This window comes from Danio rerio, chromosome 16 (assembly GCF_049306965.1).
Source record: "Danio rerio strain Tuebingen ecotype United States chromosome 16, GRCz12tu, whole genome shotgun sequence".
NCBI lineage: Eukaryota > Metazoa > Chordata > Actinopteri > Cypriniformes > Danionidae > Danio > Danio rerio.
Window position 1 is genome coordinate 57,572,216 of NC_133191.1, and position 27,785 is coordinate 57,600,000.

General features: G+C 34.9%; 3 protein-coding genes across 19 annotated transcripts in view; 2 read left to right on the plus strand and 1 right to left on the minus strand.

Annotated features, from left to right (window-relative positions):
• The window catches only part of plekhg4b (pleckstrin homology domain containing, family G (with RhoGef domain) member 4B), a 156,888-nt gene extending 150,098 nt beyond the window's left edge, over positions 1-6,790 (plus strand). For 13 of the 14 annotated variants that reach the window (XM_073924406.1, XM_073924409.1, XM_073924412.1 and 10 more), the window contains one exon: positions 6,421-6,710. Coding sequence is in view for 6 of the 14 variants with exons in the window: in XM_073924412.1 (XP_073780513.1) it covers positions 6,421-6,426 (6 nt within the window). In the remaining 8 variants the exon portion in view is untranslated. 14 annotated transcript variants of the gene reach the window in all.
• Positions 6,760-18,730, minus strand: si:ch211-269k10.4. The gene is made up of 6 exons (NM_001386397.1): positions 18,671-18,730; positions 13,956-14,114; positions 11,071-11,190; positions 9,686-9,742; positions 9,506-9,607; positions 6,760-7,523 (listed from the first exon to the last, which is right to left on the minus strand). Exons 2-6 carry the CDS (start codon positions 14,109-14,111, stop codon positions 7,425-7,427), a joined length of 534 nt encoding a protein of 177 aa, NP_001373326.1. The 5' UTR covers positions 14,112-14,114; positions 18,671-18,730; the 3' UTR covers positions 6,760-7,424.
• The window catches only part of LOC108179657 (uncharacterized), a 20,980-nt gene continuing 5,467 nt past the window's right edge, over positions 12,273-27,785 (plus strand). The window contains exons 1-4 of one of the 4 annotated variants that reach the window (NM_001386444.1): positions 12,273-12,407; positions 23,047-23,228; positions 26,535-26,636; positions 26,782-26,838. In NM_001386444.1, the coding sequence (NP_001373373.1) occupies positions 12,305-12,407; positions 23,047-23,228; positions 26,535-26,636; positions 26,782-26,838 (444 nt within the window). In that variant the 5' untranslated portion in view covers positions 12,273-12,304. Of the gene's footprint in view, positions 12,408-18,815; positions 18,893-23,046; positions 23,229-26,534; positions 26,637-26,781; positions 26,839-27,785 lie in introns of those variants that run through there. The other 3 variants (XM_068213866.1, NM_001386446.1, NM_001386445.1) reach the window with 3 other exon arrangements.

The window sequence follows — 27,785 nt, forward strand, 5'->3', positions numbered from 1 at the left end:
TATATATATATATATATATATATGTATATGTATGTGTATATATATATATATATATATATATATATATATGTTTCATTTTTGGGTGCACTGTCGCTTTAATGCACGAGTCTGGCGCTGATGTTTGGGCTGCATGTGTGTGCAGGGCTTTAAGAGACCTGCTGGTGCTTGCTGTTATTTTCAGCTCAGTGTGCATGTGTGGATATTAGGGCTGAACAATATGTGACTTCAGCATATTGATATTGTGTTGTGTGCATATACAATAGACTGATCACAGATGTTTAATGTTGAGTTAGGATTATACACACTGCAAAAAAAAAAATGCTTTAGTTGTCTTGTTCTAGTCCAAATATCTAAAAAAGATTCTTAAATCAACAAGCTTTTTCTGAACAATATAAAAATATTGGCTTGCTTTCAATAATAGAGTCAAAATGAAGTGAGTTTTTACTTAAAGCAAGCATTGTAATCTGCCAATAATTTAGTTTTTCCTTTTGACGTATTATTATTTTGCTTGCCGCATTGGCAGGTTATTTGGCTTGTTTAAAGGAAAAACTCACATCATTTTGGCTCATTACTTTTAAAGAGCCCATATTATGGGTTTTTGAAAATTCCCCTCCATGTAGTGTGTAACACAGCTCTAAGTGAAGCGAAGTATCCAGCTAAGGCTTAAATCTGTAAGAATACAGTGTTTAAAACGGTTGATTCATCTATAAAAGAGTCGACTCATAGTGCTTCAAACGAGTCGCCTTGATACCGACTCATTAGGTGTTTCGCCATGACGTACGAACGAAACCAAGTTATTCACGTGCACGCGCAAACCCGGGAGATTTCAAACCTGAGGCCCCGCCCTCTGACGCAGAAACCCAGACACACACACACACACACAAACACACGCACACCCACAAACACACGCACACAAACATGCCGGTCGATTGAAGTCACACTGCAGATGGATATATTGAGTCTCTACCCAAAGATGAAACCTCAGCATTATAACCAAGCAGTTGGAAACTTCTGGAAGCTACATGCTACAAAGAATACTTCATCTGAGTTTGTTAAAGGAAGGATCAGTAAAGAGTAACTGATGGACGTCAGGATGGGTTTCTTCCATTTCTCAAGTGTAAGTACGTGCGGTTAAAGTTGTTGCCTCGTTTACTCTTGCTTGCAAATGTATTTAGTTGTGATTTGTTACTTGTAACCGCGTGTACTGTATCAGGTTAACTGGATATTTGATCTTATCGCGTGCAAAGTCACGTTAAAAACGCGACGCGTGCTGTTTGTTTATGGAGCTCCATGCTAGAGTTCTGCTCCCGCGATTTATTCGGAAATTTATTCCCGCGCCGCAGAAATCTGGTGCGGGGACAGCCGCGGGAATAAATTTCCGAATAAATCGCGGGAGCGGTCGGTAACGGGTTTAATTTGGGACGGGAGCGGGCTGTCTAGCAATATCACGGATATTGCTATGCGAATTAGAAAGAGAGAGTCTGCGTGGTGCTTGTGTGTGTGTTAGTGCGCACGCGCGCGTATGAGAGAGAGAGAGAGAGAGAGAGAGAGAGAGAGAGAGAACGAACGAACGAACGAACGAACGAACGACAGCTTGGCTGTCTGGACTGTATACTGGGTGATTTTTGGTTGTGTTCTCCGCTCTAGCGGGATCGGGCGCGGCGGGCAGAAAACGGAGCGGGTTCTCAGGCTAAAACCTGGCGGGTGCGGGCGGAAGCGGGAGCGTTGTCATCCGGAGGTGTGTGTGTGTTTTTGTGTGTGTGTGGTATGGCCAGTACACGACTGTCTCCTTCGTTCGGTTATCCGTGGCACTATCCACTCGCCATAGTGTGGCAGCTAAAATCCACGTCTACACTATCGAGCGTGTATGAACTGTGATTACTTTTTAAATTGCTGATTAGCTATTGGCCATTTCCCTCTCTGACTGAAGGCAGTCGACCAATCGCGACAGACTGTCATCGGTCCAATCAGCGCAGATTAGCTTCGCGCTAAGGAGGGGTTTGGGAACAAATGAATCACTGGACGATTCATACAGGAGTCGCTGGGATAATTAGGTAAAAATAAATGCAGATTATAAGACCATGAAAGTGTTTTTTGACCTTGCATGCATATTAGACTGTTGTTGGAGACCCTTACAACCAGGATATGACCCTATTTCATGTATAATATGGGCTCTTTAATATGTTTATCTTGTCTAAAGTGAAGTTTCATAAACTAATTTCGAGAGGAGCACGTGATATGATTGTGCACCGCTGGCCACTCATCCGTAATCAGTAATAATCCAATCAGAGTGATCCTAGCTTAACATAAATGGATCACTTTCTCCTTATTGCACTATCTTCGTTTTGGAGGAATCCCCCCTTCCACCCCATCTCCTCCTTTTTCTCCCCTTTCTAAAGGGGGAGCGATCGAGACCTACCTGATCTCGGATCTCCTGATATGCTTCTAGACCGGGTGGGAGCCCTGGGCTCAAATATCTCCGAGCTCAGGGTTCTCTCCTGGGACAGCATGCCAAACCTGCTATAAATGCCAAGCATATCTAAGTGGGAACTCTTGAAATGCTTCTTGGGTTTAAGAATAGTCAGATATTTGGACTAGAAGACAAAAGCTTTAAGTAAGATAAGCATTTTTGCAGTGCACAGTTCAGAATATATGTGGAGTCATGACCAAATTCAATCATAATAAAGTGAAAGTTTATTATTTGCATGTGTTTTAAGGACTGTGGACATTTTAGGAGAGTTTAAAGCACTCAGGCACAATAAATTAAAACATTTGTATATTTAATAAAGATTAATTTCATTTAATAATTCATAGAATTAAGACTTTTGATGGTCATTTTACATGTGATTGTTGAATTTCAGTACCTGAATACTGTTAGACCCTTCAGAAAACCATAAAGCACTGTTAATTTTATTTGTATGCTTGCTCTATTGACTACACTCTACCTGACAGAAGTCTTGTTGTGGATCCCAGTTGTAAGATCAACAAATAATAACTGGACTTCTAGTTGATGATGTGTAAAAGTGTCAGAAGGTGGATTTCTCTGCTGAATCATCTGTTGATCTGCATCCCAATCATCACCAATACTGCAGAAGACCTACTGGAACCAGCATAGAGCCAAGATTCTCACAGAAATCAGTCAAGTTTGGTGAAGAAAACATCATGGTTTGGGGTTCATTCAGTATGGGGGCGTGCGAGAGATCTGCAGAGTGGATCATCAACATCAACAGCCTGAGGTATCAAGACATCTGTGCTGCCCATTACATTACAAACCACAGGAGAGGGACAATTCTCCAGCAGGATAGCGCTCCTCCTCATACTTCAGCCTCCACATCAAAGCTCCTGAAAGCAAAGAAGGTCAAGCTGCTCCAGGATTGGCCAGCCCAGTCACCAGACATGAACATTATTGAGCATGTCTGGGGTAAGATGAAGGAGGAGGCGTTGAAGATGAACACAAAGACTCTTGATGAACTCTGTGAGTCCTGCTGAAGGCTTTCTTCTTCATTCCAGATGACTTTATTAATCAGTGATTTGAGTCATGTCAGAGATGTATGGATGCAGTCCTCCAAGCTCATGATGGAGTCAGACACAATATTCATTCTGTCTCCACTGCAGCAGGACTTTATATTCTATACTGGACATTATTTCTGTTCAGTGATGAGACTTTAGTCTAAGCAGAGTCAGACATCAGTGTCCTAATGAAATCATTAATAATCAAGACATGATCAGATTTTATTGTGCTCAAATAAGCAAAATCTAGAGGCCTTTACCTTTCATATGAGCCACTTCTGACACCAAATGATCAACTAGAAGTCAACTTATTATTTGCTGTTGTTAAAACTTGGATAGGCGACAAGACTTTTGTTTTTGGTCCACAACAAAATCATCTTAATCAATGTAAAATCATATATATTTTTCTGAATAGAGCTATTATTTGAGTCATTCAACTCGACATTCAACAGTTTAACAAAGTGACTTTTATTGAAATTTTACTAGTTTGAAATAATATAATGTATAAGAAATAATAATATCTTGAGAAATATGTCTGTAAAATAGCAGTAAATGTGCTGCAGTTTATTCCAAGGTGTGTGTAGCCTAATATACAACACCAACCCAGACAGTATAGCACTGCAGACTATTACAGATGTTCACAAAAGTCACTTTTCCAAACTTTTCAAGATTAAAAGTTGTTGGAAGAAAGATCAAGGTCTCATAATGCAATCCATAAAATAAATCACAAAATGCGGAAAACTGCGAATGTAGGGATCTTTTCACAGTGTATAATCACCCGTATGCATGACAGATTTATTGCATGTGAAGCAGTAATGCTAAAGTGTTGTTTGGGTCAGAATGATGTGATGATCAGCAGATATGTGTGTGTGTTTATTCACACGACACACACTGCAGTTTCACAGCTACTGGACGCATTGATTTGTAATTACGCTAAAGGTTTGAGACGAGGTGTGAAGATGAATTAAATCATTTTCCATTACAGCTTTTATTCCCATCACACAGCACAAACCAGAGCTGTGAGATAAACAGTGCAGTGTGTAATGTGGAAAAAATGTCATTAAATTGAGTAATCTGTTTTCCTTGCTTGCGATGTCACTTTAGGTAAGTGAAAATGTTGTGTTTGATGTGAAATGATGAGTGAAAAGCTTAGATAACCGGTTTCGAAGCAAAGATGCTTAAATTTTCTGTTATGCCCTTCCTATACACTCCCCGGCCACTTCATTAGGTACACCTAACTAGTACTGGGTTGGACACTCTTTTGCCTACAGATCTGCCTTAATCCTTCATGGCAGATTCAACAAGATACTGGAAATATTCCTCAGAGATTTTGCTCAATATTGACATGATAGCATCACACAGTTGCTGCAGATTTGTCAGCTACGAGTCTCCCATTACCCTTTATCCCAAAGGTGCTCAATTGGATTGAGCTCTGGGGACTGTGGAGGCCATTTGAGTACAGTGAACTCATTGTCTTACTTAAAGAAACCAGTCTGAGATGATTGAGCTTGACATGACATGGTGTGTTATCCTGCTGGAAGTAGCCATCAGAAGATGGAGACACTGTGCTCATAAAGAGATGGACATGGTCAGCAGCAATACTCAGGTAGGCTGTGGCGTTGACACGATGCTCAGTTGGTACTAATGAGCCCAAAGTGTGTCAAGAAAATCTCCCCCACACCATTACACCACCACCAGCCTGAACCGTTGCAGGATGGATCCATGCTTTCATGTTTTTGATGCCGAATTCTGACCCGAGCATCCAAATGTGTGAGCAGAAATGGAGACTCATCAGAGCAGGCAACGTTTCTCCAATCTTCTATTGTCCAGTTTTGGTGAGTCTGTGTGAATTGTAGCCTCAGTTTCCTGTTCTTAGCTGACAGGAGCGGCACCCGGTGTGGTCTTCTGCTGCTGTAGCCCATCCGCCTCAAGGTTGGACGTGTTGTGTGTTCAGAGATGCTCTTCTGCAGAGATCGGTTGTAACGAGTGCTTATTTGAGTTACTGTTGCCTTTCTATCAGCTGGAACCAGTCTGGCCATTCTCCTCTGACCTCCGGCATCAACAAGGCATTTGCGCCCACAGAACTGCCACTCACTGGATATTTCCTCTTGTTCAGGCCATTCTCTGTAAACCCTAGAGATGGTTGTGCGTGAAAATCCCAGTAGATCAGCAGTTTCTGAAATACTCAGAGCAGCCCGTCTGCCACCAACAACCATGCCAAGTTCAAAGTCACTTAAATCCCCTTTCTTCCCCATTCTGATGCTCAGTTTGAACAGCAGCAGATCGTCTTGATCATGTCTACATGCCTAAATGCATTGAGTTGCTGCCATCAGATTGGCTGATTAGAAATGTGCGTTAACGAGCAGTTGGACAGGTGTACCTAATAAAGTGGCCGGTGAGTGTATTTTTTTTTAGGGCAACAGTATCTCCAGCTGTTAAGTACCATCAACATCAAAAGCTGCTGGTCAGCCCAGGATTCAGCAAACAAATCTCTTATTAACCAGCATCCTAGCCTGCTACAGACCTGAACAGTGCAGTGGCCTATTTTAAATCCAAAGAAAAGAAAGATATCCAGAGATGCCTTTTCAAGTTGTAAAGAAATCTGTTTTGAAACTAATGAAGTCAGTGATGTACTTTAAATATCTCGCCTGGCATGTTTACTGTTTCCAAATGTTTTTTAAAATGAAATAAAAGTGTTCAATGGGGGAAAACATTGTTGTTTTTAACATTTAACAGAACATATGTTGGAAAAGTAATCACAATACCGTGAAACTACCGTGGTATTTTTATCAAAGGTTATCACACCGTCAGAAAATTATATGCAACATTGCAGTTTTGTGCATAAATCTAATGTGATCAGATTGTTGTCCGCAGTTTTTAGTAACCATTATCTATTCTTTTTCTCTACAGCTGTGAGATTGCTGATGGATGATGGACATCAATAAACACATTTCAGAGACTGATAATCCTCCATAGACTCGCTGATGATCTTGATTTCCGATGGCCGAGCTCAGCAGTGCTGGTTCGTCGTTGGACTGCATCACCGATGTAAATTATTTCATGTTTTATATGTTTTTCTGTCAGAAATGCGACCGACCACTGGACTTTTGACTGAGTATTTCTGATCTGTACAGAGTGTCTTTAAATAGATGATGTGAGTACTAATAAAATCCATTATGGATTGCATTTTTCATCAAGAATTGAGTCTCTTTCCTACTGTTTACATATAAAACAGTACATGAAACCATATTGAATACTGTAATTTATTAAGAAATTAAAGACATATATGAATATAGCATGTGGAAATAACTTCTTAATCTCATATGCTGTATAAAAGTGAAATATGTACATTCAGTTCCAGCAACTTTCTCAGTATTTATAGTAAATAATTGTACATTAAAGATTATGGTAACACTTTAGTTTAAGAAACAATTCACACTATTAACCACTGGCTTTTATTATTAAGATATTAACAGTTTAGTAGTAATTATGATCGTATCATTCCTAGTCCTACATAACAGCTAAACTAGCACTTTAATAACTATTAAAAAGCATCTTCCTTATTTATCTAAAAGGCATAGTTAATGGTTCATTAGTAATGTGGATTGTATATTTAAATATTGTGTCCAAAAAACTATTTTACAGGTAATTAAATGCTGAAATGCAAACAAATAAAGCGGTTGCAAGGGTCAAAGCAGCACTTAATTTTCAATCATGCTGAAACATATCACATAACATGCATGTTCACTGGTATTTAGTCACATTTCCGAGCCAAATCCTCCACATCTCTCGTCTGGCTGCTAAGAGTCTGAGAAATGCTTGATGTGTGAACTGCATCTGAAGTAGCTTCTGCTTTCTGGAGTTCTTGACTTCTGTTATTTTTGTTGAAGCGTACGAGAGCAGAAACCACTGAGTCACTTTTTGGGGCCACGTTTCTCACGGTAGAACCAGAAAATTAGCACACCGGCGATGATTATGTCCATCAGAGTCACACACAGAATCAGAACCTCCATCTGGAGAACACACAAACACAAAACACACCGTCAACAACAACACACACAACAATAGAAAACACCCTCATCAACAACACACAACAATAGAAAATACTGTTATCAACAACACCAACAACAATAAACACTCCGTCAACAACACACACAACAATAAACACACCGTCATCAATACACAAAACAATAGAAAACACCCTCAACAACAGCACACACAACAATAGAAAATACTGTCATCAACAACACACACAACAATAGAAAACACACCGTCAACAACAACACACACAACAATAGAAAACACACCGTCAACAACAACACACACAACAATAGAAAACACACCGTTAACACACACACAACAATAGAAAACACACCGTCAACAACACCGACAACAATAAACACACCGTCAACAACGCACACAACAATAGAAAAGTGTCAGCACCAACACAGACATCAATGGACAACACCATCATCAACAACACAAACAACAATAGAAAACACCATCATCAACAACACAAACAACAATAGAAAACACCGTCAACAACAACACAAACAACAATAGAAAATACTGTCATCAACAACACACAACGATAAAAACACACCATCAACAACACACACAGCAATAGAAAACACACTGTTATCAACAACACACACAATGATAGAAAACATCGTCAACAACAACACAAACAAGAATAGAAAATACTGTCATCAATAAGACACAACGATAAAAACACACCGTCATCAACAACAGACACAACAATAGAAAACACCGTCAACAACAACACACACAACAATGGAGAACACCGTCATCAACAACAGACACAACAATAGAAAACACACCATCAACAACACCCACAGCAATAAACACACCGTCAACAACACACAAAATAGAAAACAGTGTCAGCACCAACACAGACAACAATGGAAAATACTGTCATTACCAACACACACAACAATAGAAAACACCCTCAACAACAACACACACAACAATAGAAAACACCCTCAACAACAACACACACAACAATAGAGAACACCCTCAACAACAACACACACAACAATAGAAAACACCCTCAACAACAACACACACAACAATAGAGAACACCCTCAACAACAACACACACAACAATAGAAAACACCCTCAACAACAACACACACAACAACAGAAAACACACTGTTATCAACAACACACACAACAATAGAAAACATTGTCAACAACAACACACACAACAACAGAAAACACACTGTTATCAACAACACACACAACAATAGAAAACACCTTCATCAACAACACAGACAACAATAGAAAACACACTGTCATCAACAACACCCACAACAATAGAAAACACTGTCAACAACAACACACACAACAATAGAAAACACTGTCATCAACAACATAGACAACAATGGACAACACTGTCATCAACAGCAGACACAACAACAGAAAACACACCAACAACACCCACAACAATAAACACACCAACAACACCCACAACAATAAACACAACGTCAACAAAACACACAACAACAGAAAACACACCAACAACACCCACAACAATAAACACACCATCATCAACAACACCCACAACAATAGAAACACACCGTCAACAACACACACAACAATGGACAACACCTTCATCAACAACACACACAACAATAAACACACCGTCAACAACACACACAACAATGGACAACACCTTCATCAACAACACCCACAACAATAAACACACCATCATCAACAACACCCACAACAATAAACACACCATCATCAACAACACCCACAACAATAAACACACCATCATCAACAACACCCACAACAATAGAAACACAGCGTCAACAACACACACAACAATGGACAACACCTTCATCAACAACACACACAACAGTAGAAAACACCGTCAACAACACACACAACAGTAGAAAACACCGTCATCAACACAATTCAAAGCACGAGTAAACATGATGCACAAATGTTCATGATTATCTATTCATTTTACCTTCTGCTGGATTTGATTTCCTCCTGGTTGAAGATCAACTATCAGAAGAATTGCACCGATCGCAGAAACACACAGACATAGGATGTTTGCAATGAAGCAGGTCTGGGGAAAAAATGAAGAATATTTTTCTGGATGCTGTATATTTATAGGAAATACACATGTGTAAATGCAGACACTGACGTGCAGAAGCTCTGGGTGTTTGTACAGAAGATTTGACAGGATTCCAGCCACCACAAACTAGAAGACAAAGAGGAACTGCGTCATACTATGATCAACATTTTCTCCAGGATTTAGTTAATATGAGTATAATATAGCAATAATATACTATAATATACAGTTGTAGTCAGAATTATAACACCCCTGATTACCCCCCCCCCTCCATTTGTGTTTAATGGAGAGCAAATTTTTGTCTAAACATATAAAGTTGATAGCAGAAGTTTACATACACTCTAAAAAAGCAACATAACCATTTTTTTTAAATGTCTGATGGTAAATCACTAAACATTCACTATTTTAGGTCTGTTAGGATTACCTAAATGATTTACAAATCATTCCCACAAATTTTCTATAGGATTGAGATCAGGGCTTTGTGATGGCCACTCCAAAACATTCCCTCTGTTGTCTTTAAAGCACAATTGAACTAATTTGGCAGTATGCTTAGGGTCATGGTCTGCTTGGAAGAGCCATTTGTGGCCAAGTTGTAATGTCCTGGCTGATGTGTTGAGATGTTGCTTCAGTATTTCTCCATAATGTTCTTTCTTCATGATGCCATCTATGCTGTGAAGTGGACCAGTCCCTCCTGCAGCAAAACAGCCCCACAACATGATGCTGCCGCCCCCATACTTCACAGTTGGGATGGTGTTCTAGGCCTATAAGCTTTCCCCTTTGTCCTCCAAATGTAACACTGCTCATTATGGCCAAACAGTTCAATCTTAGCTCCATCAGAGCACAGGGCATGCTATTAAGCATAACAGAAACACATTTAATAATCCTGACTTACCTAAAAGAGAAAAGTTTAGTCACATTAACATCTGCATTTTTATTAATGGTTATGTGCCTTTTTATACAGTGTATGTACACTTCTGCTTTCCACCGTATAATAGTTTTAATAACTCATCTCTAATAACTGATTTATTTTCTCTTTGGCATGATGACAGCACATATTATTAGACTAGATGTTCTTCAAGACACTTCTATACAGCTTAAAGTGACATTTAAAGGCTTAACTAGGGTAATTAGGGTAAAGTTAGGGTAATTAGGCAAGTTATTGTATAACAGTGGTTTGTTCTGTAGACAATCCAAAACTTATATTGCTTAAGGGGGCTAATAATATTGAGCTTAAAATGGTTTTAAAACAATTAAAAACTGCTTTTATTCTAGCTGAAATAAAGACTTTCTCCAGACAAACAAATATTATAGGAAATACTGTGAAAAATGTCTGAATCTGTTCAACATCATTTTGGAAATATTAGATATAGAATAATAATAACTTTGACTACTGTATATTATGAATAATGCATGTAGGGCATGTCAGTAATAAAACAGCAGAGGAAGATGAAGCTCACCATTACTCCAGTGACGATGGGAATTCTGAATAAAGTCAGTAAATTGAACCCGATGTCCCATGAAGCTGCAAACACGACTCCGATTCCCAAACTCAGAATCCCACTGGACGCCTGAATGGCCTGCAGGAAGACCACACAACACTTACTGTGTGCTGTTTATTATTCCATTCTTTTGTTTTCCTTCAGCTTAGTCCCTTATTTATCAGGGGTCGCCACAGGGGAATGAACCGCCAACTTATTTAGCATATGTTTTTCACAGCAAATGCCCCTCCAGCTGCAACCCATCTCTGGGAAACACCCATACACACACACACACACACACACACACAAACACACACTCATACACTACGACCAATTTAGTTTATCAATTCCCCTACAGTGCATGTGTTTGGACTGTAAAGGAAATTGGAGCACCCAGAGGAAACCCACACCAACACAAGAAGAACATGCAAACTCCACACAGAAACACCAACTGACCCAGCTGGGACTTGAACCAGCGACCTTCTTGCAGTGAAGCCACAGTGCTAACCACTGAGCCACCATGGCGCCCAATTACAGTAAATTAAAGTTTTTAATTATTTGTTCCAAAAAAATGTTTGCAATACCATAGCAACCATCTAGATCACCCTAGCAACTACAGAATTATTTCATATTGTGGCTGGCCATGTTCATCTCTTTATGAGCACAGTGTCTCCATCTTCTGATGGCTACTTCCAGCAGGATAACACACCATGTCATAAAGCTCAATCATCTCAGACTGGTTTCTTGAACATGACGATGAGTTCACTGTACTCAAATGGCCTCCACAGTCACCAGAGCTCAATCCAATAGAGCAGCTTTGGGATGTGGTGGAACGGGAGATTGGCATCATGGATGTGCAGCCGACAAATCTGCAGCAACTGTGTGATGCTATCATGACAATATGGAGCAAAATCTCTGAGGAATATTTCCAGTAGCTTGTTAGTGCCATGAAGGTTTAAGGTAGTTCTGAAGGCAAAAGTGGTCCAACCCAGTACTAGTAAGGTGTACCTAATAAAGTGGCCGATATATATATATATATATATATATATATATATATATATATATATATAGTATATAGTCAGTATTATGTTTTCCATGTCTAGTCTTCCATGTGCTTTTGTTGTCATGTGATTTCTTTGTTCTGTTTTCCCGCCGTTTGTCAGTGTTTATTAGTTTCACCTGTGTCTCACCCCTGCTTGTAATCAGTTTAATCATGTCTTGTCTATTTATACCCCTAAGGTTGGCTAGTTTGTTGTGTTGTATTGTAGTGTCAACATCCTTGTCCTTCCTGAGTGACTATGTTCCTGTTTTTAGAAGTATTTTTTAAAAAAAATAAGTGGTTTTTTATGATGATATTTCCTGTGAACTGTGCATTTGTGGCGAGTGCATCTGTGACATGTGCATGCAGACACAGACAGTGCTCAGAATAACTGAGTTCATCCTATTTGGAAAATATGTTTCTCCGTTTCTCAGGGAATATAGACCATATTTTTGGTCTATTTAAGCAAAACAGATTTATTAAAGAGATCTATTTATTAAAATATTTTAGTCACCAAACTATTCAGAAATTGAAAGATGATACGTTTTAAATTCAAGCTAAATATAAAATAATTAAATACAACCTACATTTATTCATTTTCTTGTCGGCTTAGTCCCTTTACTAATCCGGGGTCGCCACAGCGGAATGATCCGCCAACTTATCCAGCTAGTTTTTACGCAGCGGATGCCCTTCCAGCTGCAACCCATCTCTGGGAAACATCCACACACACACTCATACACTATGGAGAATTTAGCCTACCCAATTCACCTGTACTGCATGTCTTTGGTCTGTGGGGGAACCCATAGCACCCGGAGGAAACCTACATGAAGGCAGGGAGAACATGCAAACTCCACACAGAAATGCCAACTGAGCCGAGGCTCAAACCAGCAACCTTTTTGCTGTGAGGCGACAGCACTACCTACTGCGCCACTGCTTCGCCCTAAATACAACCTACAATTTCAACTAAATAATTTTTTCATTTGTATGTAATATTTTTCGATAACATATAATTTTCTACAAGCTATTTGATAGATGGGCTCCAGATTTGGCTTCAGTACTGACTAATCTAACGTACTGTATATGCACAGATATAATACTGTAGAGCTTCCCATTAAAAATATGAATTTAGAAGAGATATGTGAGGGGTGTACTTATATATGCTGAGCGCTGCATATGTGCATGCATGCACACACGCATATATAGATGCATGCATAAACTTAAAATAAAAGAATACAGAAAATGTTGCCAATATTTCCTATTCAACACATTATTTCAAACTACTAAAATGCCAAAGTTATTTTGTTAAACTGTACACTGGACAAAAAGGATGTCTGCAAAATTGTTGCAAAATTATTTGTGGTAAATTGAAGAAAACAAATTAAATTTAGCAGCATTCAGCGTAATTTGTTTGTTTATATTCCGCTTAAATAAATTGTTTGCAGTCACTTAACTTAAAAAGATTTAGTAAATCCAAGCATTCATCTTTGAATCCTTTTTTTTTTCAGTGTAGAGTTGAATTTTCAAGTCAACAGCTTAAAATAACACCTCATAATTCAATACATAACCCTAAATGAACAGGAGATATCTTAAAGTGGCTCATTTTATATGTTAAAAACATTTAAAGATGCATCTTTTTGGACAAGATTTTAATGAACAGTATTGTGAGCTGCTTTTACATTTGCTGTTATAAGAGTTTTCTTGTACTGATGTAGGTTTTTCTTTGACCACAATATATAAAGGGTGCAATATCAATACATTCTTAATTTACTTAAGGGGTATGTGTACAGTGTAGCCCCATTATTAGTGTATGTGTGTGTGTGCTCACAGCGCAGGTTGCAGGGCCTTTTCTGAGCAGTGTGTTGAGCGCTGGCACTGGAGCAGGCATAACTTCACTGGCACGATAATATTTGATTAGCGGATTTTGATCACCCGCTGTGTCTGAATGCCTCTGAATATCCATCGATATATCTGCACTGGCCATCACCTGAAACACAACACACACACATGCGTATATAAGTAATTAAACTCGCACACAAACTACTTCTAACCTTAAAGTTTGGAAGTGACTTTTCTGAACATGTGTAAGAGTTGCAGTGCTGTAGTGTCTGGGTGGGTGTACAATATTACGCTACAAACACCTTGTAATAAACTGCAGCCCTTTTTTTGTTACACACTTATTTCTCTAGTTATCATTTTTCATGTTATTTCAAACTACTATAATGTCAAAGTCACCGTAGAGTTCATCAAAAGTGGACAAAGCAGAGATCAACATCCCATAATGAAATTCACAACAGCAAAATAAACCAGTAACACTTGTTGTGAATCACAAAATACTCAAACTGTTTATTCACGCACTCGTGAGAAATTAAGCTCGCACACAAACAAAAGTCAAGGCACTGAAGATCAGCCTGCATTTTGACATTTTAAGACCAAAAGATTCTGAAAATCGGCTTTGTTTTTTTTTTAATGCGAGATATATTTTATAATACACAGATTTAAATATGTATTCAATTTAATTCCAGTTAATTTGTAAAGCACTTTTCACAATAATTATTATTTCTAATCAGCTTTACAAAAGACGCACAGATTACAATCAAAATCTGAAAAGTTAAAGTTATTAGTTACCAAAGCTGTATTAGTTAGTTACTAATAGCTTGAATTAACTATTAACCAATCACTAACTAATATATATGTATATATGTATGTATGTATGTGTGTATGTACAGTTGAAGTCAGAATTATTAGCCCCCCTGACTTATTAGCGCCCCTGTTTATTTTTTTTCCCCAATTTCTGTTTAATGTAGGGAAGATTGTTTCAGCACACTTCTAAGCATAATAGTTTTAGAAACTCATTTCTAATAACTGATTTATTTCATCTTTGTCATGATGACAGTAAATAATATTAGACTAGATATTCTTCAAGACACTTCTATACAGCTTAAAGTGACATTTAAAGGCTTAACTAGGTTAATTAAGTTAACTTGGCAGGTTCGGGTAATTAGGCAAGTTATTGTATAACGATGGTTTGTTCTGTAGACTAACGAAAACAAAATTTGCTTAAAGGGGCTAATAATTTTGTCCCAAAATTGGTTTTTAAAAAATTAAAAACTGCTTTTACTCTAGCCGAAATAAAACAAATAAGACTTTCTCCAGAAGAAAAAATATTATCAGACATGAAAATTTCCTTGCTCTGTTAAACATAATTGGGGAAATATTAAAAAAAGAAGAAAAAAATCAAAAGGGGGCTAATAATTCTGACTGTATGTATGCAAACATGCATGCCAAAAAAAGTTTTTTTCATGGTCTTTAAAGTGAAATCAACATGAAGGCTAAGAAAAATATTAATTTTCGACTGAAATTTCAGATGGCACTTAGAAGTTTGTGTTTGTGTGTGTGTGTGTATATATAAACTTGGTTAACCTGCAGTTGTATAATTTACAATATAATAATGTATAATAATAAACTTATTGGGTAACACTATAAAACATTAGTTAATGTTCGTTAACGTATTTACTAACATGAACAAACTATTAGTAATACGTTTATTATGGTATTCATTTATCCTCGTCAACTTCAGTTAATGTTATATTAGTTAAATAATGTTAGTTCATGTTAACTCGCAGTGAATTAACTTATTAACGAGCACAATTTTGGACCGAATAAAAATATTGCATTAGTTATGTTGAACTACTGTATAATAATAATGATTCTTGCCAAAATCAAATCTGAAATACAATTTGCCAATATGCATATGCACTAAAAACATCTTTTATTTCAAAACGCAAATATTTTCAGTGCACAGTTTATAAAAGGCGGTGGTTGCATAAATATACGCAAAAAAATGACTTGATTGTTCAAAATACTTATTTAGCCATTTATGGAACCACACATGAAATAATACTTGTAATTTTACATTAATAACAGTACAATAATCTAATACAGTACAATAAATAGTTACAGTAGTTTGCAGTAAATTAAGATGAAAACACAATTTTTAACTTTTGACTTATGTTCAGTCAACTTAAATTTTGTAAAAACTAATAAGTGTACTTAATTCCTTCATGTTGTCCCAAAACAAATCTTTTGTGTGGAAACCAGGATTTACTTATAGTAATATACTTGTATAATAGACTTATTATACCTTATATAGTATGTTTCATAGGAACTTGCAACATGTTCTGTAGTCAATTTACTGTAAAATGCTAGTTTTTGTACTGTATTTATTGTACTGTATTAGGTGACTGCACTGTTAATACTATAAAATTACTAGCAGAATTTCATGTGTGGTTACTTAAATATACACTCAAAAAATGGATTTTGCTGCTTGTTCAATATATATACAGTAAATACTTATTAAAAAATAGAAGAAACGGCATTATTCCTAAAATTGGTGGGGGGCACAACTTAATTTTTGTAAGTTCAATCCAGTTAAATTTGTGAAAACAGTAGGTTAACTTAATTCCTTCATGTTGTCCCAAAACAAATCCTTTTAGTGGAACCCAGGATTTACTTATACTAATATACTTATAAAGTAGACGTACAATACTTTATATAGTAAGTTTCATTTACCACAGGAACTTACAGCATGTTCTATAGTCAATTTACAATAAAATACTACAGTATTTCATGTCTGGTTATATGAATGCAACAATAACTGTACTTGTATACATACTATGTTTCATTTACCGCAGGGATTTACTGCATGTTCTATAGTAAATTCACAGTAAAATACTTTTTATTGTACTATATTTATTGTACTGAGTTAGATTATTGTATTGTTATTACTGTAAAATACTGTAGTATTATTTGATGTTTGGTTATATAAATACAGTTATACTATACAATACTTGTATAATATATATATGTATAATAAATATATGTATTATATATATATATATATATATATATATATATAAATTGTTTACTATACTATACAGTAAGTTTCATTTACCACAGTAACTTACTACATGTTCTATATTTACTGTAAATTACTACAGTATTATTTTGCGTCTGCTTGTATAAAAAATAATAATTATACTAATATAGTTTATGTACTTATTATACCTTATATAGTAAGTTTCATTTACCACAGTAATTTACAGCATGTTCTGTAGTCAATTTACAGTAAAATACTACATTATTATTTGATGTTTGGTTATTTAAATACAATAATAACTGTACTTGTATACATACTATGCCTTATTTAGTAAGTTTCATTTACCACAGGGATTTACTGCATGTTTTATGGTAAATTGACAGCAAATTACTGTTTATTGTGCTATATTTATTGTGCTGAGTTAGATTATTGTACAGTTATTTAAAATACTTTAGTATTTGATGTTTGGCTGTATAAAAACAATTATACTATACAATACTTGTGTAGTATACATACTTGCAATACCTTAAATAGTAAGTTTCATTTACCACAGTAACTTACAGCATGTTCTATAGTCAATTTACAGTAAAATACTACAGTATTATTTTATGTCTGGTTATATAAATACAACAATAACTGTACTTATTTACAATACCTTGTATATTACGTTTCATTTACTACAGTAACTTACTACATGTTCTATAGTAAATTTACTGTAAAATACTATTTATTGTATTGTACTCTGGATGTATAAATAACATCCAGTTTGCGAAGAGAAGAGTTTTTGAAGCTGATCTGTAAATTAAATCCCCATAATCCAGAATTGGTAATACTGTTAATTTGACCAAATGCTGCTTTGAAGAGTGAGTAAAGGAAGATTTGTTCCTGTAAAGAAAACTAATGCGGGCTTTAACCTTTTTAAGCAGTTCATTTATGGGAGTTTCAAATGCCAGTTTCCCTATTTTTATATAAAGGTATAGATTTTGTGTGCTGGTCTTTTTGTAAAGCACTTTGGTTTACATCTGTTGTTTTTAAATGTGCTCCTATACATAAAGCAAACAAATAACTGTACTAGTGCTGTACATGTACTTACTATAGCGTATATTGTCAGTTTCATTAACCACAGTAATTTACAGCATGTTCTGTAGTCAATTTACTGTAAAATACTACAGTATTATTTCAAGTGTGGTTATATAAATACAATAACTATATTTATATAGTATACTTATTTATTATACCTTATATGTTAAGTTTCATATACAACAGGAATTTATAACATGTTCCATATTGAATCTACTGTAAATACTACAGTATTATTTGATGTCTGGTTATATAAATACAATAATAACCATATGTACATACTTAATAACAATACCTTGTATAGTAAGTTTCATTTACTACAAGGATTTGCAACATGTTCTATAGTCAATTTACTGTAAAATACTACTTGATGTTTGGTTATTTAAATACAATAATAACTACTTGTATACATACTATTCCTTGTATAGTAAGTTTCATTTACCACAGGGATTTACTGCATGTTCTATAGTCAATTTACTGTAAAATACTGTAGTATTATTTCATTTCTGGTTATATAAATAAACATACATGTTTATAAAAGCACAAATAAATGTAAATAATATAAATATTAATAAGCGTCTTACCGATGGAGTTTGTCTTCCGCGTTATAGAGGAGAAATGATGAGTGTGTGTTTGTGTTACTTCAGGTTTTTTTTTTTCTGATACCAAAAAAGCCGCTTTCATGTGGTTGGTCAAAAAAATAGGAACTGTGCAGTGAGAAGTGATGATGTGAGCAGATCACACACACACACACTCACACACTCTTGCTGTCTGAGAGATAATATTCACTCTTCATTCTTCAGCCGGTAAGATTTTATTTACTCTTTTTCACTTTTATATATTGACACACACATAAACACACCGATTCTGAATTATAGATGAAGATCTCAGCGTGTGTGTGTGTGTGTGTGTGTGTGTGTGTTGTGAGCTTCGCCTTTGGCTTCCTGTGAGCGTGTTTTAACTGTGCCATTAACTAAACTGTGGGTGGATCAGGGTCAGTACTTATATTTATATTTTAGTTTAGTTTAATTCAGACTTATTAGCCCCCTTAAAAATTTTGGACCGCTTGTTTTTTTTTGTTTTTTTTTCCCCAATATCTATATAACGGAGAGATTTTTTTTCAGTATATTTCTTAAAATAATAGTTTTAATAACTAATCTCTAATAACTGATTTGTTTTGTCTTTGCCATGTTGACTAAATAATATTAGACTAGACATTCTTCAAGACACTTCTATACAGCTTAAAGTGATATTTAAAGGCTTCACTAGGTTAATTAGGTTAACTAGGCAGGTTAGGGTAATTAGGCAAGTTATTGTGTAGGAGTGGTTTGTTCTGTAGACTGGAAAAAGATCTGGATCTGGAAAGAAATCTAGATCTGGAAAAAAAATAGCTTAAAGGGGCTAATAATATTGTGCCTAAAATGGTGTTTAAAAAAATGTAATCAATTTATTCTAGCTGAAATAAAACAAATAAGAATTTTTCCAGTAGAAAAATATTATCAGACATACTGTGGAAATTTCCTGAATCTGTTCAACATCATTTGGGAAATAATTAAAAAAAGAGGAAAACGGTTTGAAAGGGGCCAATAATTCTGACTTCAACTGTGTATATATATATATATATATATATATATATATATATATATATATATATATATGTGTATATATATATATATATATATATATATATATATATATATATATATATATATATATATATATATATATATATATATATATATATAAGCATTTAGTTTGTTTGTTTGTGATTAGGATTATTGCAAATATATTCCGTGCATACTTCTAACATGACCCATGTTAAAAAAAAGTGCTATAATAATAACAATAGTAATAACAGGTCAGTTTTTTCATGTTCATATATCTTGATTAAAGCGCATTTAGAAAACAATTATAATATCATCGAATTTTACCTGAAATTAATCTCATTAATTATAAAAACAAGCATTAGTGATCTTTTCCCACATGAAAACAAATACTAGAGTCATTTATAGCGGTAACACTTTACAATAAGGTTCATTAGTTAATGCATTTACTAACATGAACTAATCACAAACAACACATGTACAGCATTTATTAATCATAATTGAACATTTACTAATGCATTATTAACATCCACGTCCATGCTTGTTAACATTAGTTAATGCACCGTGAGTTAACATGAAGTAACAATGAACTCCTGTATTTTCATTAACTAACATGAACAAATACTGTAGTAAATGTACTGTTCATTGTTTGTTCCTGTTAGTAAATGCATTAATTAACATTAACTAATAAACCTTATTGTAAAGTGTGACCTTTATAGCAAAACACTGTGGTTAAATTCAAATCCAATTTATTTGTACAGCGCTTTTCACAATGATGATCATTTTCAAAGCAGCTTCACAAACTATGCACATTATTAAATGAACGTTATTATATACATAGATGACTTCATATACAATAAGTGTAAATGTATATGCAATAAGTACAATTTGTGTATTGTTTATTGCTTAAGACTTTATACTGTCCTTAAACATTATTGTTTTAAACCATACTGTAGTTATACTGTATATATTAGAGTATTTACAGCACTTTAATGAATGTTCTAGCATTTACTATTTTGAACTGACAAAATACTGTAGTGCACTTTAGTTTTTACTGCATTAAACTGTATTGTAGTATGGTGTACCCTACAGTTGTAGAAGACAGTACGGGGAGGTTTGTTATTACTATAGTTGACGCATCTAATTAAATTACATTTATTCATTCATTAAATTTCTTTTCGGCTTAGTCCCTTTATTAATCCGGGGTCGTCACAGCGGAATGAACCGCCAACCTATCCAGCATGTTTTTACACAGCCATACACACACACACTAATTCACACTCATACATGACGGACAATTTAGACTCGCAAATTCACCTGTACCTCATGTGTTTGGACTGTGGGGGAAACCAGAGCACCCGGAGGACCCACGAGAACACAGGGAGAACATGCAAACTCCACACAGAAACGCCAACTGACCCAGGCGAGGCTCGAACCAGCAACCATGCTGTGAGGCGACAGCACTACCTACTGCGCCACTGCGTCGCCTAAATTAATTTAATTGTTTACATGCAAACTGATCTGTGATTTTAAGGCTTCCCTGCAAAAATAAATAAACAGATAGATTATTAAATGTTTAATAATTAACTGAGAATTTAGCTAAACTGAAAATGATCCTGCATACTATGTCAAAGCCGCTTCAACGGCAGATATACCTATGGAAAAATAATGTTTTGTGTTAGAGTAAAAATGCAATATGTGTTGTAGTGTTTGAAAACTTGATAGATGATCAAAGTGTGATCTGATGTGATTATCAGATGTGAATATGCAGATCATCTGATATGAATATGTAGAACATCAGATAAATATCCAGGTTATCAGATATGACATGTATATGCCATTGACCTGATGCAAATGTGTAGATCATAAGATATATAAGAATATGCATATTAGCTTATGTGAATATGCAGATCCTGTATATAATATGATGATCTGACATTACTATGTTGATTATCAGATGTGAATATGCAGATTAGGTATGAGTATGCAGATCATTAGCTATGTATATACAGATTATCTGACTTCAATTTCAATTATCTGATGTGAGTATATTGATCATTAGATGCAGATCATCATATATTAATATGCAGGTAACACATTGATATGCAAATTATCTGATGTGAATTTATTGATCATTAGATTCGGATCATCACACATGAATATGCTGATTATATTTAAAAATGGCAATAATCTGATATGAATATATAGATAATCAGATGCTGATTATCATACATGAATATGCAGATTTATATATATGGCAATGATCTAATATGAATATAAAGATCATTAGATGCGGATCATCATACATGAATATGCAAATCAGATATGAATATGCCAATGATCTGATATGAATATTTAGATCATCAGATGTGGATCATCATACACGAATATGCAAATCAGATATGAATATGCCAATGATCTGATATGAATATGTAGATCATCAGATGTGGATCATCATACACGAATATGTATGTAGATCATCAGATGCAGATCATCATATATGAATATGTAAATCAGATATAAAAATGCCAATGATCTGATATGAATATATAAATCATCAGATGTGGATCATCATACATGAATATGCAAATCAGATATGAATATGCTAATAATCTGATACAAATATGTAGATCAGTAGGTGTGAATTATCATACATGAATAAGCAGATTATATATGAATATGCCAATGATCTGATATGAAAATATAGATCATCATATGTGGATTATTATACACGAATATGCAAATCAGATATGAATATGCCAATGATCTGATACCAATTTATAGATCATCAGATGTGGATTATTATACATGAATATGCAGATTATATTTGAATATGCCAATAATCTGACACGAATCTATAGATCTTCAGATGGGTATCATCATGCATGAATATGCAGATTAGATATGAATTTGCCAATGATCTGATATGAATCTATAGATCATCAGATGTTGATTATCATACACAAATATGCAGATTAGATATGAATATGATCATATGCAGATCATTATACATGAATATGCAGATTGGATATGAATATGGCAATGATCTATATAAATCATTAGATGTGGATCATCATACATCATATATGAATATGGAGATCAGATCCGAATATGCTAATGATCTGATATAATTATATAGATCATCAGATGTGAATTATCATACATGAATATGCAGATTAGATATCAATATGCCAATGATCTGATATGAACATGTAGACCTTTAGCTGTGAATATGTAGATCAGATATGAATATGATTTGAATACGCAGAACATCTTATATACATGTGATTAACTAAAATGATTATGCCTGATATGAATATGATTATAGATTATCATGTGTGGTTGTGTGTGAACAGCAGTGTTTCATCGTGGTGTTCAGATGCGCTACACGTTTAAGCCGGATGACTGTATGGTCATCTCCATTCCTCTGGGCAGCATCAGGAACATGAGGGACGGTCAGCTGATGCCAGAGAAGTTCACCTGCGTCTTCAAGGATGCTTACAAAGTCTTTCTGAAAGGAAGACCAAAGGAGCTTGGGGTACGTGACACTGTTTAACAGGCAAAAACACAGCAATGTTGACAAATGCATTATAATAACACAAGTGATGCGAAAGAAATAGTGATTTGAGAGAAATAATGCTGGGCAAAGATTAATCGCAATTAATCACAATTATTCACTTCACAATCACGATTAAGTTTGGCCTAGTACACTGAGAGCTACTTTTTTTGGTACTGATTAATGTAAAAGGCTACCAGTTTGATACATGGTGCTTTTTGACCCTCCAAAAAATTTATTCATTCAATCATTCTTTCATTTTCTTGTCGGCTTAGTCCCTTTATTAATCTGGGGTCGCCACAGTGGAATGAACCGCCAACTTATCCAGCACATTTTTACGCAACAGATGCCCTTCCAGCCGCAACCCATCTCTGGGAAACATCCACAAACTCTCATTCACACACACTCATACACTACGGACAATTTAGCCTACCCAATTCACCTGTACTGCATGTCATGATCATTTATTCTCTTTTCCGCATGTTGAGAGAAATCAGGAGTAAGTGTAGATGTGTGTGTTGTGTACAATGTGTGATAATTATTTTCACGGTTTAGTTTAGTTTCTGCAGAGATGAGACTTGAGCAGTGTTGTGGGTAATGTGAGTTACGTAATAATATTACTTTTCTAAGTAACGAATAAAGTAACCCATTACTTTTAAAAACTAAAGTAAAAATATTTGAGTTACTTTTTTGAAAATGTTTCACGAGTTACTACTTAGTTTAGTTCACTTTTACAAAATGTTGACTTTTTTTAAGGGTAAAATTACGTGAAATGTTATACCATGTGTTGGTAATCGCAGAGCTCCTCTTTTAAAAACAAAAAAAAGAAAAAGTAAGGTCTCAAACAGATCAAGTCTCAGCCAGGTCAGAAAAAGTAGCTCAAAGTAATGTAATGCATTTCTTACTTTTAAAAGTAACTAAGTAAATCAACTAGTCACTTTAGTTGCTTTCCCTAACACTGATCTTGAGTAATATCTGAGAGAAAAAAAATTGTAATACTGTATCTAAGACTACTTTTAGATTACATTTAAATTACTTTTATGGTAACAATTAGATTACTTTTATGGTGATAAACTGAATACTTTTAGATTACATTTAGATTAATTTATGGTCACAGATTACTTTTACTTATTACAGATTATTTTTATGGTCAAACATATTTTATGGTAACAAACTGACTACTTTTAGATTACATTTAGATTACTTTTATGGTTAGAATTAGATTTATTTTTATGGTGACAAACTGACTACTTTCAGATTACATTTAGATTACTTACGGTAACTTTTAGATCTTTTTTATAGTAACAAATGGACAACTTTCAGATTACATTTAGATTACTTTTATGGAAACATTTAGATTATTTTAAGGTAACAAACTGACTACTTTCAAATTACATTTAGATTACTTTTATGGTAACAAACTGACTACTTTTAGATTACATTTAAATTACTTTCATGGTCACAGATTACTTTTATTACTTATCAGATTACTTAGATTACTTTTATGGTCAAAGTTTTTTATGGTAACAAACTGACTACTTTTAGATTACTTTAATGGTCACGTTTAGATTACTTTTATGGTAACAAACTTACTACTAGCAGATTACATTTCAATTACCATGTAATAATATAAATGTTTAAAAAAGAGAAAAATGTGATTCAATAACTCATGAACAAATTACTGCCATTGTGTAAATAATATGTAATCAGAAGTTTAGTTTAGTATCTTCAGAGATGAGACTCATAACAGATTATCCTGAATAATATCAGAGAGAAAATAAGCATTTGCAATATCTGGTGCATTTAGTCAGTTTCAGTGGTGTTTTTGACCTGACTGGGGGTTGCCATGTTATCATTTCACATGACTAGAGTGTTTTTATTTAAGTCACACTATGTACTACACTAACACTATGTACTTTATTAATGACATTTGAAGTGGATCAAGAGTATAGTCGTCTGTAAAAACACAACAGGGATGCAAAATATAAGACTACCAGTGAAAAATCGTTTATATGTCAGATTCCTATTTTTGACATTATGCATTTTTAATTTTGATTTGGATGGAATAGCATGCATGTTTTGCTAAATAAATTGTTGTGAAAATCACAAGTAAACATATTTAATTTAATTTCATTATTTTATTTCATTTTAGGGTCAGAGTACAGTATATGCAACATTTATTATGGGTTGCCAATAGTTAAGTAGCTCTTTAAGGCTAAAAAAATGAAGATTGTATATTTCCTGGAGCCTCATGAACTACATCTGACCTTCAGTGGAAACCGTCTAAATGTAAATGAACTGGTTTCATCTTTGCGAGTTAAAGATGGTAAAACAGATACACTTTTTTAGGGTAAACATGTGTCAGATAAATTAACTGGACTTATTTTTATAGGTTTCAAGAGGTACACGTTGCAGGTTATCAGTGCATTTTGTTCATTAAAATGTTTTTTATTATCAAGTTTTGTATTATTTTAGTTATTAAAGCTAAATAATCTCAGTGAGCCCACCAATGCATGTTCAACTATTATAGAGTAAATGGTGTCGAAATTGCTTATTATAACTTTTATTAGTTTACTAAAATCAACACCTTAAACGATGACATCTACTATCTGTTTTTATTCAAGGTAAAATATTATTTAGCAAAACAACTTACATGCATTAATTTATACCAACAATACTTTTAAGCTTATTAAGGTAACATTTACAAGTTTCAACTTATCAAATATCCGGTAAACTAATAACATAACGTCTATCTCAGGAGTCACCAACCTTTTTATAACTGAGAGCTTCTTCATGGGTACTGATTAATGTAAAGGGCTACCAGTTCGACACACACTGCTAATATAACAAATTTGCTAAATTTAGCTTTAATTATATGTTATTATAAATAAATAAATAAATAGTTATAGAGTTTCATCTAAGCTAATCTATCAATTAATTTAAATATTTTTTGGCATTTTAAGGAACTGTTTTATTTTCTTTCTTATTAGTCTTTAATAAGTAGAAATATCTGAAGTAACGCATTGCAAGTCAGCACGTTTGATAGGCTACTAAAATAAACAGTGGCATAAGAATGGTAATGTCTAGTGGATTTATATTAATTCAAATATTGCATAACCTCACTGAGCCAACGAATAAATAACACCAGCAGAAGTGTTGTTGTTTCAGGTTAATCATGTAGAAACAACACTTTAAGCAAACGATTAGTTTCTCCAAGTTTAATTAAACATCATTACTCACTATTTTTGTGTGTATTAGTAAGTATTGTGTGTGTGTTTGTGTGTTCAGGCTGCTCAGCTCAGTATTGGTGCCTTCATCATCTGCATTGGCAGCCTCCTGTCTCTCGACTACAGTACAGTTCATCTGATATACACCCTACCTAGTGTACTGGTGAGAACATCACAATCTAAAAAATAATAATAAAAATATAAAGATATTTTTAAGGTGTGTGTGTGTGTGTGTGTGTGTGTGTGTGTGTGTGTGTGTGTGTGTGTGCATTTGGTTAACCTTGTGCAATAATGATCTGTAATTTTAGTTCATTGCTACTGGCGTTATGACCTTTGCATCTGGAAGTTCTCCATTTATGCCAGTGGTGAGTGAAATCCTGCTCATATCTGTATTTTATCTTAGTTTCATCTGTTGGATTACATTAAGATTACTTTTATTGTAACGTAATCTGATTAGTTTTGGATTACATTTAGATTACTTATGATAACTTTAGATCACTTACGGTAATGTAAGCTGACTACTTTCAGATTACATTTATGGAAAAAAAATCTGATTAGTTTGGATTACATTTAGATTACTTTTATGGTAATGTGATCTGACTGCTTTCTGATTACGTTGAGAGTATTATAAATTTTGGATTCCATTTAGATTACTTTTATGGTAATATTTAGATTACTTTTATAGTAATGCAATCTTACTGCTTTCAGATTGCATTGAGAGTATTATAAATTTTGGATTACATTTAGATTATGTTTATGGAAAGGTAAACTGACTACTTTTAGATTACATTTAGATTACTTTTATGGTCACATTTAGATTATTTTAATGGTAATGTAAACAACCCGGGCTCATTGTGGAAACGTAGCCCGGCGGATGTTTCTGCGGACCGCGATTTACGTCCCGGGAGTTACGTATTCGAGCGGTTTTTGTTTTCGCAGATCCGCGAGAGGTCGCTGTGCGCGCTTTTTCGCGTCTCGGGCGCCTCTCGGGAGCGCGCGCCGCTCGCGCCCGCTCTGTTCTCACGAGAAAAGCCGCCAAATCGGCCGAACCAGCCGCCCTCCTCTTCCTCCTCCTTCTCCTCCTCCTTCCCTAAACCCAAGCGACAGTTTGCAAAAGCCGTCCAGAAAGAGAAAAAAAAAAAAAAAGCAAAAGCCCTCGTCTTCAATTTCGACCGCGTTTTCAGATCCTGCCGCGTTCTCGCCCTTATTTTTCGGATTCTGTTTTTCATCTTACCTGATTTCTGGAACCGCTGTTCCCTGGACTCGATCCCGGTCGTCAACCCCGCGGCCGGCTCCTCCTCCTCTCCTCCTC